We start from the raw sequence: 13,539 nt of genomic DNA on the forward strand, positions 1-13,539 counted from the left end.
TCCCAAAAAAGCAAAAAAGAAAATAATAATAATTAAAAAATTAAAAATTAAAGTTCTGTGGTTTCAGAGATCCCAGGAACCAGGGGGAGAGGTGAGTCAGAAGGGAGGGAGAAGGAGGGAGAGAGAGAGAGAGAGAGTGAAAGAGAAAGAGAAAGAGGGAGAGAAGGAGAGGAGAGATAGAGAGAGTGGTGAAGAGTACATGTTTGAGTTCAGGCCCCAGGGCTAGCTCTCAAGCTTCTAAAGTTACAAAACTGAAACCGGTTCCCTCAGAAAGACACGGCAAGCATGTGGTCTCTCAGAAGTCATCACAGGAGCCCGCTCCCCACGACCCAAGTATTGGATTTGGAGCCAAAGAAAACCTAACCTGTAAAACTGGCCGAGGGTGTGGAAATGTTCCTCGCCAAAGGAAAACCATTTATAATTGTTAAAAGAGAGGTAATTGTACTTTGGGGGCAGAAGGGGCTATAAGAAAAATTTAGCACCTCAACAGCCAACATTTTTGGTTGCTATTTTCTTGCCCTCCACCTGAACTGTGTGACTTGAGAGATGCAAAGGAGGGGTGGGGGAAGCCACCCTCAGGTTTTAAGACTTGCCAGAAGCCGGGGGAGCAATTTCACTTCACGATCTTCCAAGGCCTGCAACAGAACCCTGCAGATAGTACGTTATTCCCTTTTTGCACCTTTGAGAAACTGAGGCTACCCTATTTGGGACAAAAGAGCTAGAGAGACAGAAATGCCTTTAGAATTGAGATCATCCTCTGCCCCCAGCTCTGTGCTTTGATGAGCTTGTGGTTTTTCTAAGTCATGCTTCTTATTATTATTCTTTTTTGGGTTTGGGAGGTCTGCAGGAAGAGCTTGCAAAAACCGGTTCTCTCTTGAGTGCTGGACAGTTTCCTGGTGTAAATGGAGTGTAAAGTCTGAACAAAATTCCACTGTGACACTTCAGTCTTAGCCAAAATGTGCCCGGCATAGCTCTCAAGGCTTCGCTTCACTGCAGAGAACAGCTGGCCTCATTCCCGCAGAGCCGGGGCTGACCAGCACACTGTGGCAAGGCTCCTTGGCAGGGTCTGTCTTTTCCCCTTGAAGGCTTTCTCAAGAGGAGAGACAAGATTTGCTCGGCACCTACTTTGTGGACTCTACCATCACTTGAGTTATTCTACAAAGCTTGTTCATGTACAGTAAAGTGGCAAACCAGGAGTCTGTGTTGGGAGGAACTGCACTGCACCAAGCATACGAGGCTTCTATAGGCTCCTAAATCACCAGTTCTCAGAGATATACAACAGAATGGCCATATGGGAGGCATGTCCTTCCACCAGAGAGATAATGTTCATTACAAGTTCCAGTGGTCCCAATGAAGCATTTGTCCCCATCCCACTGCCCAAACACCATCCTCTTCCTCGGTTCCTTCCTGTCCCAGCCTTGTTAGGTCACACATAGTTAGGTTGGACTGATCAGTCTCCCATGCCTCCCTCCACCCAAAGCTGCCAGCTCCTGCAGATCCAGGGCTCTCTGCATCAAGTCTGGAGTCTGACAAAATTGATCAGAACAGAAGCTGCTTGGCAAATGTTTACTGACTGCATCAACAACACACCTGAAGTGTGGTGTTTTGTTGCTTACTTTGTACACTACTAACTCCATGAGGTGGTGCTATAAACATCTGTTTAAAAAGGGGGAGATGTTAAAAGCACTGCAAGGAAAGTTTTTAAAAAAGGACAGTGGAGCATCTTGGGTGCATAGGTTATGGTGAGGGTAGACTAACTCTGTACATAAAAACCATACAGGGGCTGGAGTGATGGCACAGCAGGTAAGGCATTTGCCTTGCATGTGGTCAACCCGGGTTCGATTCCTAGCATCCCATATGGTCCCCCAAGCACTGCCAGAAGTGATTCTTGAGTGCAGAATCAGGAGTAATTCCTAAGCATCACTGTGTATGACCCAAAAAGGAAAAAAAAAGTTAGCCGTACCCAAACTACAAATAAAAACAAAATAAATTTAATTTAAAAACTGGGGAGATGGAGCTGAAGCAATAGTTTGCCTTGCATGCGGCCAACCTGGATTCAATCTCCGGCATCCCATATGGTCCCCCAAGAACTGCCAGGAGCAACTCCTGAGTGCAGAGCCAGGAGCATTGCTAGGTGTGACCCAAAAAAGAAAAAAATAAAACTGGGGAGATGAAGGCAAGAGAATCAATGTGCTGATTAAAAATGCCAAGGTCGTGGGACTTGAGAGACAGTACAGTGGGTAAGGTACTTCCCTTGCATGCAGCTGACCCAGATTTGATCCTCTGCATCCCATATGGTCCCCTGACCACCACCAGGAGTGATTTCAGTTATCCCTGACCATTGCCCCAAAACAAAATAAAATGATGCTGAGGTCAGGATCCAATCTAGTAGATCTGTTTAACACTGAGTAGAGGCTCAAAAACCACTGCTCACGAGCCCATGCTTCTGGGCTCTATTCAGCAGGCACTTAATATTTGCTTGTCATGTCTTTGAGCATGCACAGAGGCAAACATACCTGGTCTCCTACTCACAGTGCCCCACTGTACTCCCGCTGTCTCACCCAGAAGGCAGGGCTGGCGGCATACCTAATTTTAAATGCCTAGAGTATGGGAAACAGCGCCTTCCCACACCACCATTCCTTCCACCCATGGGTAGAGCTTTTTTTTTTTTTTTTTTTTTAAATTCTTCTGCCTCTGGTTTCTTTTTTGAACTCCCCCTCACTTCTAGATTTGCACATTCTCACACACCCTTTAAGGTTGGAAATAGCATTTGCTTCTTCCCACCCTCAGGGGGGAAAAAAAAACCCTAGACCCAAAACAAACATCTCCAGTGTCCATGGATGCTGTGGAATGTCAGAACAGGGTGGGGGAGCTGTCGGCCCCACCCCAGGCCTCTGGGGAAAGTGGTTTGGAAGGAGAGTTCTCTCAATGGTCTCTGGGACTCCTTTAACGCCATGTGCAACCTCATCATTCTCTCCCCATCTTACTTGGCTGCTCAGGGAGTACTCTCTCCCCTGAAAAGTTCCTTCTCTCTGTCCCAGGTTCCTCCTATTTCACTGGTTGCTCAACTGTTTATTCCTGAACCTGAGTCAAGTATTGGAGTTTGGTCTTTGTCCCTCTCCCCTGTCTCATCCAAACTCTTGAAGAACAGGGGCTGGAGTGATAGTACAGAGGGTAGGGTGTTTGCCTCCCACACGGCCGACCCGGGTTCGATTCCCTGCATCTCATATGTGCCCCCCCCCCCCCCCAAGCACTTCCAGGAGTAATTCCTGAGTGCAGAGCCAGGAATAACTGCTGTGCATCACCGGGTGTGACTCCCCCCCTAAAAAGCAAAACAACAACAACAACAACAACAACAAACTCCTGAAGAACCTCTCCCACTTCCAGCTTTCAGAAACACCTCTGAGCCCACATTTCCCAAATCTATACCTCAGGCTCCAAACTGTTTGGTACGTCCTCATGGATGTCTCCTGAGCATCTCCAACGTGGTCCAAACAGCCCCCCTCACCCCCATGCTTGTCAGAAGCAGTGTCTTTCTACACCGAGCTACTTAAATTGCAGACCAGAAAATACTTAAGGATTATTCTCCATTTCCCCTCCCATCCTGCATCACTGTCCAGTATGGTCAACTCCCTTTCCACAACAGATCTTAAATCTATCCAGGATGTACACTGAAATAAGTCATTCAATGACTCTACTTAATATTCAAATGTCCACAAGAGCAACAGAGTCCCAGGAAGTAGATTGTTGCCAATTTTCGGAGGGTGGTTGTTGGTGACATGGGTATCACTGTATCACTGTTATCCTGTTGTTCATCGATTTCCTCGAGCAGGCACCAGTAACATCTCCTTCATCCTAGCCCTGAGATTTTAGAAAGTGCCACATTCAAGGCTCTTTCAGGGTCAGGAGAGTGAGACCCATCATTGTTACTGGTTTTTGGCATATTGAATACGTCACGGGGAGTTTGCCAGACTCTGCCGTGTAGGCAGGATACTTTTGGTAGCCTGCCAGGTTCTCCAGAGTAAGAACTAGATGACATGGGTATGGAGAAAAAACAGAGAAAAACAGGAGAAAGGGAATGACAGAAGGACAAGTGCTGGTTTCTGTGTGGGCATATGAGATTTAAAGTATTATTATTTTGGTTTGGGGGTCATACCCCACATTACTCCTGGCTTTGCACTTAGGGATCACACCTGGTGGGTGGGGTTCAGGTGACTATATGGGATGCTGGGGATCGAAACTGCATTGGTTGCATACAAGACAAACACCTTACCAACTGTACTATTTCTCTGGTGTGAAAAATAGTCTATTTATTATTTTTTATTTTATTGGTGGGCCTCCCAAGATACAGGGCTGTCCAGACCCTGTAGTGACAGCATCCTGAAACCTGTTAGGTGGACACTGAGGAGAGATGATGTTTCTTCCAGGCCCATTCCACGAAGCTCACTGGGGTCTCCTGGGCACCCTGGTCAATGGCTGGATACTGCCTCGCTGAGCCTGCATCTCCACACAGGTGACTGCCTGAAGGCAGGGAGTATCTGCTCTGTGTTAGGGGGAACCGACCCTAAACACTCAGAGTCAAGACACGAAGCATTGCTACTGCGACTTTTGGCTGCTAGTGACCAGAACTAAGGGCAGTTCTTTATATCTGCAGAGCTCAGCTGAAAAACGTCCTCCTGCACTGAACTTGCTGCCAGGTTGCTCAGTCTCCCAACTCACTGTCGTGACTCTCAGAAGTATCAGATTTGTTTGTTCAGAATTCTGGAGTCAGTGTCTCTCCCCACAGCCCTGGTGGCAAGGGTTCCTGGAGTAGGGACTTCCTCAGGCCACCTCACAGTTGCAACGGGAGCCATGCACGGTGCTGGCAGGGAGCAGTGGCTGGGGGGGCGGGGGGGGGCGGAGCTGCACTTTGTCATCTGTTCTGAGATCAGTATGGAATCCTTCCCATCTGGGAACTGGGGAGGCATCTTCTTTGGTCTTTTATTTTGGTGGGGTTGAGACGGGCAGGGAATTAGGGACATACCCAGCTGGGCGCAGTGCTTACTCCTGACTCTGTGACTAGGGATGGATCTCTCCTGGCAGGGCTGGGGGACCATATGGGGTGCTGGGGATCAAACATGGTTTGGACATGTGCAAAACAAGCGCCCTACCTGCTGGACTATTGCTCAGGCCCTTCTTCTGATCAAGATCTAAAATGGTGCCAGGTTCACCTCAGTTGCTGCGCAAATACTTTAAACTGGGGCTGGAGTAGAGAGTATAGAGTATAGAGAGTATAGTGGGGGAGGCACTTGTCTTGCGTATGGATAATACATTTATTCTGTGTAGTCCTTAAAACTGTCACTATCACTGTCATCCCGTTGTTCATCTATTTGCTTGAGCAGGCTCAGTAACATTGTGAGACTTATTGTTACTGTGTTTGGCATATCGAATATGTCACGGGTAGCTTGCCAGGCTTTGCCGTGCGGGTGAGATACTCTTGGTAGCTTTCCAGGCTCTCTGAGAAGGGCGGAGGAATTGAATGTGGAGGGATCAATCTCGGGTCGGCTGGGTCGGATATGTGCAAGGCAAATGCCCTACCCACTGTGCTATCTCTCCAGCCCTTAAAATAGAATAAGTAGGGGGTATGGTGCCGTCAGCAGGTCAATCTGTACCTGTGAGGCGAGTGCATCAGCAGCCTGATGGCGCCTTCAGACTTCCAGATACCCTAAAATTGCTTCTGTGCCTTTGGCCAGACCCCAAAAACTTGGGGCAAAGTGTACCAAGAAAGTAAATGGCCAAAAGTTAGGTATGTGGGAGACACATCCACAAACCACCTCAGGCTCAGCTATATAATTGGAGGCATGGCCTCTCTGGTTCCTGATCAAACTGCTTAATGGCCATGATCCCAGAGACTCAGAAACAAATCTCAAAATCCAATGGCTTTTGGCAGAAATGCATCCAGTCCCTGAAGTAGGTTACTGGCACTGGGCCAACCCAGGTGGGAATAGGTTTCATACTTTGGCCTGTTCCCCCTGGCGGCCCATTGGCCACCATCCTCCAGAGGTCACTGGACAGTCAGGTTTGGGCCCGCAGTGATGAGACACGCGGGGCCTCACAGGATGGGGGTGGATCCGGCTCTTTCCTCCCCACCTCAACGAGACTCCGAGTCACCGCCCAGGAATAGCTTCTCTGGCTCCTGATCAAGCTACTTAATGGCCATGATCCCAGGGACTCAGAAACAAATCTCAAAACCCAGAAGCTTTTGGCAGAAATGCATCTGGGTCCCGCAGTAAGTTACTGTCGCTGGGCCACCCCAGGGGGGGAACGGGTGCTGTCCCTCCGCCTGCTCCCCCCAGGCAGCTTGGTGTCCGCCATCTGCCAGAGGCCATTGGACAGTCAGGTTTGGGCCCGCAGTGATGAGACACGTGGGGTCTCACGAGATGGGTGTGGAGCTGGCCCTTTCCTCCCTATCCCAACGAGACCCTGAGTCGCCGCCCATGAACAGCCTCTCTGGCTCCTGATCAAGCCGTTTAAAGGCCATGATCCCAGAGACTAAGAAACAAATCTCAAAACCCAGTGGCTTTTGGCAGAAATGCGTCTGGTCTCTGTAGTATGTTACCGGCACTGGGCCACCCCAGGTGTGAATAGGTTTTGTGCCTTGGCCTGCCCCCCTGGTGGCCCGGTGGCTGCCATCCTCCAGGTCACTGGACAGTCAGGTTTGGGCCTGCAGTGACGAGACACAGGATGGGGTTGAAGCTGGCCCTTTCCTCCCCGTCCCAACAAGACTCCAAGTTGCTGCCCATGAATGGCCTTTCTGGCTCCTGATCAAGCTGCTTGATGGCCATGATCCCAGAGACTCAGGAACAAATCTTGGAACCCAGCAGGTTTTGGCCAAATTCCTCCAGATTTAAGTGTTAAAATTTCAGAACTTCAAAATCACACGGCCACTACTGCAGCCACGCGACATCATATGTTATTCTTAACTAGCAATAGAAAACAAATTGTCTACTGTTGCCTTTTCAGCAGATCTGAGTGTTGGGGTAAAATCCCAAATAATAATGGTGGGTCTGGTGTTAAAATATTGAATGTGATCAAAGTAAAGAGAGAGTATTGTGGAAATCATCTGTCCCACAGGTAGGGGGAGGGTATGAGATGGGGGTATACTGGGGATTTTGGTGGTGGAGACTGGGCACTGGTTAAGGTACAGGTGTTTCGTTGTATGACCGAGACTTAAACCCGAAAGCTTTGTAACTGCTTTCATGGTGATTCAATAAATAAAATTCTAAAAAATGGGAAAAAAAGGTGGAGTTCATGCCCAATTCAATCAGCTAATCAGTGGCTGAATAAATAGCAGTACTCCTAGAAAAGATGAAGTCATGAAATTTACATACAAGTGGTACTACATGGAAAATATCATGCTAAGTGAAATGAGTCAGAAAGAGAGGGATAGACATAAAAAGATTGCATTCATATGGGGGACATAAAGTAACAAAATAGGAGATTAATACCAAGAATAGCCGAGATCAGTACCAGGAGGATTACTCCATGGCTTAGAGGCCAGCCAGGCATTCAAGGGAAAGGGCAGCTCAGATAGAGAAGAGAGCACCAAATAAAGGGTGTTTGGAGAATACTCCCAGGATGGGAGATGCATGTTGGAAGTAGACTATGGACTGAACATGATTGCCACTCAATGCCTCTTTTGCAGACCACAACACCCAAAAGGAGAGAGAAAACAAAAGGCAATGCCCTGCCACAGAGGCAGGGTGGGATGGGGGGGTGGGGGGGGGTGGGAGGGATACTGGGATCCATGGTGGTAGAAAATGGGCACTGGTGGAGGGATGGGTATTTGATCATTGTATAATCGAAACTCAAGCACAAAAATTTGTAAGTCTACAACTGTACCTCATGGTGTTTCACTAAAAAATAAATAAATAAATAAATAGCAGTACTACTACATTAAAAAAAACAAACAAACAGGATAAGTAAACACACCTAGACCAATTTGATGACTAAATGGAAACAGAGAGGTTAAACAACTTGCCTGGCTAATAATACACACTTGTTCCTCCACTAAACCTCTGTGGTTTTTTTTTTCTTTCAATGTCTCTAGTCCTAAGAACCCCAAAGAACACTCATAATGCTACAAGTTGTGAGTGGACTGGTAAGTTGCAAATGGATGCCAAGCCCTCCGGAACTCAGAGGACACTGGGGAGCTCACTGCGCCCTCTGACCCTGACAGACTTACAGAGAGTTGGAATGAGAATTCCTCAGCAGTGGAGTGGAGCCCGTGGAGCCGTTATGTGGCAACTTTGGTGATGAAGGCAAGGAAGAATCTGTCATCTCCTCGATGTCTGAATGAGAGGAAGCTGACTTGGGGGACTTCTTCTTCCCGAAAGCTTGCTTGAAGGAGCTGCGTAACTGAATACACAAGACCATAAGCCTGATAAGGGGCTGCAACAGAGGCTGAGGCCTTGGCAAACCAGAGACATGCAGCTCAAGAGCAATTCATTCTCCCGCCATTTTTTTTTAACCCGCCAATGACAAAGGCTCCCAAGGGGCTCTCTCAAATCAGTGCATTAGGAAAGAAGAGTTATCTGGTGCTGAACAGCTCAAGGACCGAACCTGTGGGTAACATTCCATGCCTACCCTTGACTAGAGGCTATCGGCAAGACAAGAGCCTGGCTCAGCAGAGGGGTGACAGGAGGATGAGGTTACAGGGCGACAAAGCGAGATGCTCAGACACAGGTGATGGATGCGGATGGGGTTAGTCATATCAATGGATGGGTTAGCTCGGTATCTGAGAGTAATGGTCGTCTTGCTTACCTCATTGACCTGCCAGAGAAAACGCAAGCAAAAAAATGGGGGAGGGGGAGGAAAAAAGACAATTTTTAACAGAGAAAGCCAGTGACAGGGAAAGCTTTGGACTCTTCAGAGGCAACATGGCTAATAATCAATACCACACAGAGAGGAGGCTTCCGGGAGCTTTCAGAGTATCAGGAGCATCTCTTGGCATTATAAAAAGAAGAGATTGGAGGGCCAGGAAGTCTCCTACCATTCAAGGCCTTCCAGCTTCTCTCTGCCTCCCTAGATTCTTCTCATCAGCTATTTGTCTATACCAGCATTTCCAAGAGGGTGACACCACCATCCAACCCCTCTGGAGGTGGGGTGGGGGGTTGGTGCTGAACTATTCCTGAGGGGTGGTAGCAACCTCAGGTGTAATGGGGGCTGTTATATTTGTTTATATGTAAGTAAACAGGAACAGTCATCCTGTTTAATACTAAAAACAAAAAAAGGATGTTTTAAAAGAAAACATTACCCATAAAGAGAAAGGGGAACTGGTATATTACAAATTTCCCAAACCATTAGATGAATCTGAAAGTTTTTAAAAGAACATTAAAAAAAAAAAGGCAGGGAGGGGACAGAGCAATAGTATAGAGGGCAGGGCGCTTGTCTTGCATGTGGTGACATAGATTGGATCCCGGGCACCCCATACGGTCCCCCTATCCCTGCCAGGAATGATGCCTGAGTACCACTGGGAGTAGCACTCCTCCCCAAATAAAAACAAAATTAAATGGCAGTGTCTTTTCAGAGGCCAAAATAGAGTTGGAGAGATAGTACGGGGTGAAGAAAGCACCAGCTTTGCATGTGGCCGACTCCAATTTGATCCCCAGCGCCACATATGGGGCCCCAATTCCTGCCAGGAGTGACTTCTGATGCACAGAGCCAGGAGTGGTCCCTGAACACAGCCATTGTGATACAATCTTCCCAACCCCTCCGCCCCAAAAAAGAAAACAAAAGAGAAAGCAAAAAAAAAAAAAAAGTTAAATCTTGAAAAAGGGTCTTTTGCAATGTAATTTCATTCTTTTTAAAGTCCTTTCTCCTGGGGCTGGAGAGATAGCACAGCGGGTAGGACGTTTGCCTTGCACGCAGCCAACCCAGGTTCGATTCCCAGCATCCCATATGCTCAGTCCCCTGAGCACTGCCAGGAGTGATTCCTGAGTGCAGAGCCAGGAGTAACCCCTGTGCATCACTGGGTGTGATCCAGAAAGAAAAAAAAATAAAGTCCTTTCTGCTACTGAAAAACATATTCTAAGGGTTTTCTTAATCTTTGAGAAATTCAGAAAACAGTCCATTCTGAATTCATTGGATTTTTCTCCTATCAATGATCCATCTATTACTGCATGTTTATCTTATGGGAAAAATCTAAATTTTGTTTCTTTCTCCTTTCTTACTTCTGATCATATTTCTAGAGAGTAGTCATAGAAATAAAAGAAAATATCTGGCACATAAGACATCAAACTAAATCCTAGTCTCTACCTCTGGGAAAATGCCCAGCAGAGGAGGAGATTACAAAGATTAGGGAGAATTAAGCTTCAGAATTAGCTGAGGATGCCAATTATCCATCTTCCAATTTCACCTATAACCAAGTCATCTTAATAGCAACATAAACATTTTTTATTTCTTGAAGAACATGAATAATCACCGTCACTCCTAGAAACTAATCCTCTCATCACTCTGATAATCCAATCAGAAGAAATATCTCAATGGCATATTAGCAATAGCAGCCTAAGTTAATTCTATTTAAGTCATGGCAAATGAGTTGAGTAAAAGCCATTAGTAATATAAAGGAAAATTTGTCATCGAGTGATGAGAGGGTCATCCTGGATTGGCCTTTAAATCCTCAGCTCCTTTCTTAGTAGACCTTGCCACCCATCCAAGATAACACAAAATGAGAAGTGGATGAAACAAATGAGGACATCAAAGGTACTGTGAGACTTGATGCTGGCAGCAGTGAGAAATGGGGTCTGTCGAGTTCTGAACGACGGAACCTCAGATCAACTTAGGACAGTCCCATGGCTCTAGTGGAGCAAAGGTGTCAATCACGGGACAGTGGAACTAAAATGAAAAGGGGAGGGAGTGGGATCTTCTGAGAGGAAAAAAAAACAGCTCAAGATCCCAGGGAAAGGCTGTCTGACAGCTCACTGGGATGGATGGAAACACAAAGTATTCCCCTGCCAGGGAAAATTGCCACTGGGAGGTGTAACCTCTATCTTGGCTTAGAACCACTTGCAGACTGGAGACATCTATATTATGAAACATTTACTTATAGGTCACGGTGAAGACTTCTTTAGAGAAGCTTAGCTTACTGCTGCCATAGGCAACTGTGCTAATATAGACAGGGATTAAAACTGATGAACCAGTAATATACACTCCCTTCCCCCCCCCCCCCCAAATATTGTGGAATTAAGAAGAAACCACTTCAGAGTAACTTTGCTCTAGTACCTGGAACTTTGTGGTCGACAAATGAGGAAGAAACGACACAGAGATGAAAGGTGAACATTGACATGGCGTCTCATGAAATGGGGAAACTTCAGGGGGGTTGTAATTTCATCAGTCCTAGGTGTTTGGCTGAGCACCACCCTGGGCTGGGAAGAAACCTATCTACAAAATTTTTCTTTGGGTTCACTCCCCAAGGCCTATGCCTGGAAGGGAAGAGGTAGCCTGCACTTGACCTGGGAGGGGAGGGCAGATGGAGAGACATTTTTTTTGTCCCTGTGAGAGCTGAAACTGCTAATTAGTCCCCAGGAATCTTGCGGCGTATGCTCACCCAGTTCTTTCTCTTCTTCTTCTTGGAGTCGCTCTCTATGTTGCTACCCACGCTGGAATGGCTGGTGGCACTGTTGATGCTGGAGACGCTATCAGAGGAGTGCTGCCTGCGGATGCGGAGGTCAGCCGACTGTGAGGGGCCGTTGCCTGGGAAGCCAAGGCAGGAGATGAGCCGCTGTACCTGAGCCCATGTCTCTGTCCCCAGAAAGAACCATTGCATCTAAATTTGCACATCCACGGCTACCAGGAACTTCCCATTAGCCACGCCGTTCTGTTCCCTGGTGGTTTTTATGGTCCTTGGTTGGGTAGGTAGGTAGGGACAGTGTCTTCTTGAGTTAAAGAAATGAAGACATGCTCTTTCTGTTTTGCAGAACAGGAGTCAGGGCAGCCCCAGCACCAGCTCTCTCAAGCCTTACCGAGACTCTCAAATGTGGTTTTGATCTGCAGCAGGAGTCACCTAGGTTGTCAGCCCCCTCCCTCACCAGTGTAGCTCCTCTCCATCCCCTGGAAACGCCTCGCCCACCTCGTCTTGGGGCTCTGAGATATGCCATTTTCTCACCCAGGAAAGCTCTTTGCCCTCCACTCTGCCAAGCCAGTGCTTGCTAATCCTCCCCATTTCAACTTTATTGCAGTTTTTTCAGGAGGTCTGTTCTCCGCTACCACAGTTACTGCCAGAAGTAGCATGGCTTGCGATGGCAGTGAGACTGAGATAAAGCGGGCAGAGAATTTTCTCATGGACACGGCACTATGTGTCTACAGTCTCGATTTTAAGAGCATCAGAGTTGGACAGACGAGGGTTCTAGGCCCCCTTATCTTTCTTACTACTCTGAGAGGCCAGGGCATGACCTCACCTCTGGCATGCAAGTGTTCTTATCAGTACAATTCAGAGAGAACCAATATTATCCTCAGAAGGTGGTCAGGGAAAGGAAAGGAGTTGACTAATTAAAAGCACTTAGCCTTGTGCTGAGACAGTAAGTACTCTATAAATGTCAACCATCACCACTGCTTCTATGATTACCACTGATAGTAGTATTGCAGGAGAGTCTTGATCTTCATGCTCAATTTTCCTGCCCCCAAGTAAGATATACAAAGACCAAGCAAATTTACTTAAATATTTTTCTGGATACATAAGAGATGAATACATTTCAGTCTATATCACATCAATAGGTATGTTTTCTTTCTTTCTTTTTTTTTTAAGTGTTAGTAAAATTAGGAGCCATGAAACACTTTCCCACCAGAATGTATTTTCTTTCACTGTTGAGATATGTCAGAGAGGAGGACGAGCTGGAACAGCTATCCTCCAGGAAGCCAGGAGTAACTGCATTAGGACTGTTTCTCTTCCAGGACCCATCCAACTGACTCGGGCCTCCGCCCTCTGACTGGGAGAAAGGCTACATCCTGTGCTGCCAGGGAAAAGTTCCTCAGGGCAGGCCCGGCCTTGGACTGGAAGCTGTTTCTCTGCCTTTACCTTTGCAGTTGAGTTCTGGGGTGTTAATCACTCCATTAATAGCAGCCTGAGCAGCTGCGTTCTGTTTCTTCAGCAGCTCAATGGTTTTCCTTAACTCATTCAGCTCCGAATCCTGAGGAACCAGAAAATATATATATATATTCCAATCATCTGAAAATGTTCCTGTACAGAGTTCAATTGAAGTGCAACTTGGCTTCAAACGTGGGGTGGGACAGACAGGCAGGCATTCCACAAAACCCGTGTCTAAAACATGAAGCTGGGCTAGTTTTCCCCTGGCGCATCAAAGCACTGGAAGGGGACCAGGAGGTCAGAGACCACTAGCGCTTAGTCCTGTTTTCCCTCATTAGACCGACTCCTTCTGACCAATTTTAACTGCCCAGAAAGTACACTGAAATCTCTGCAATGAATATGTATAGGAGAAGACAAGATGTCTATTTTCTGGCTTGCTGAATCTACATCTGAAGGAAAACGCGTCATTTCTGCTT

General features: G+C 47.0%; 1 protein-coding gene across 8 annotated transcripts in view; it reads right to left on the reverse strand.

Annotated features, from left to right (window-relative positions):
• The window catches only part of NAV2 (neuron navigator 2), an 822,647-nt gene that overhangs the window by 28,574 nt on the left and 780,534 nt on the right, over positions 1–13,539 (reverse strand). For all 8 annotated transcript variants that reach the window (XM_056130622.1, XM_056130618.1, XM_056130629.1 and 5 more), the window contains 3 exons: positions 13,055–13,166; positions 11,588–11,733; positions 8,225–8,397 (listed from right to left, as the gene is read on the reverse strand). In XM_056130622.1, coding sequence (XP_055986597.1) covers positions 8,225–8,397; positions 11,588–11,733; positions 13,055–13,166 — 431 coding nt within the window. The remainder of the gene's footprint in view (positions 1–8,224; positions 8,398–11,587; positions 11,734–13,054; positions 13,167–13,539) is intronic.

This window comes from Sorex fumeus, unplaced genomic scaffold (assembly GCF_029834395.1).
Source record: "Sorex fumeus unplaced genomic scaffold, SorFum_2.1 ptg000007l, whole genome shotgun sequence".
NCBI classification, from domain to species: Eukaryota; Metazoa; Chordata; class Mammalia; order Eulipotyphla; family Soricidae; genus Sorex; species Sorex fumeus.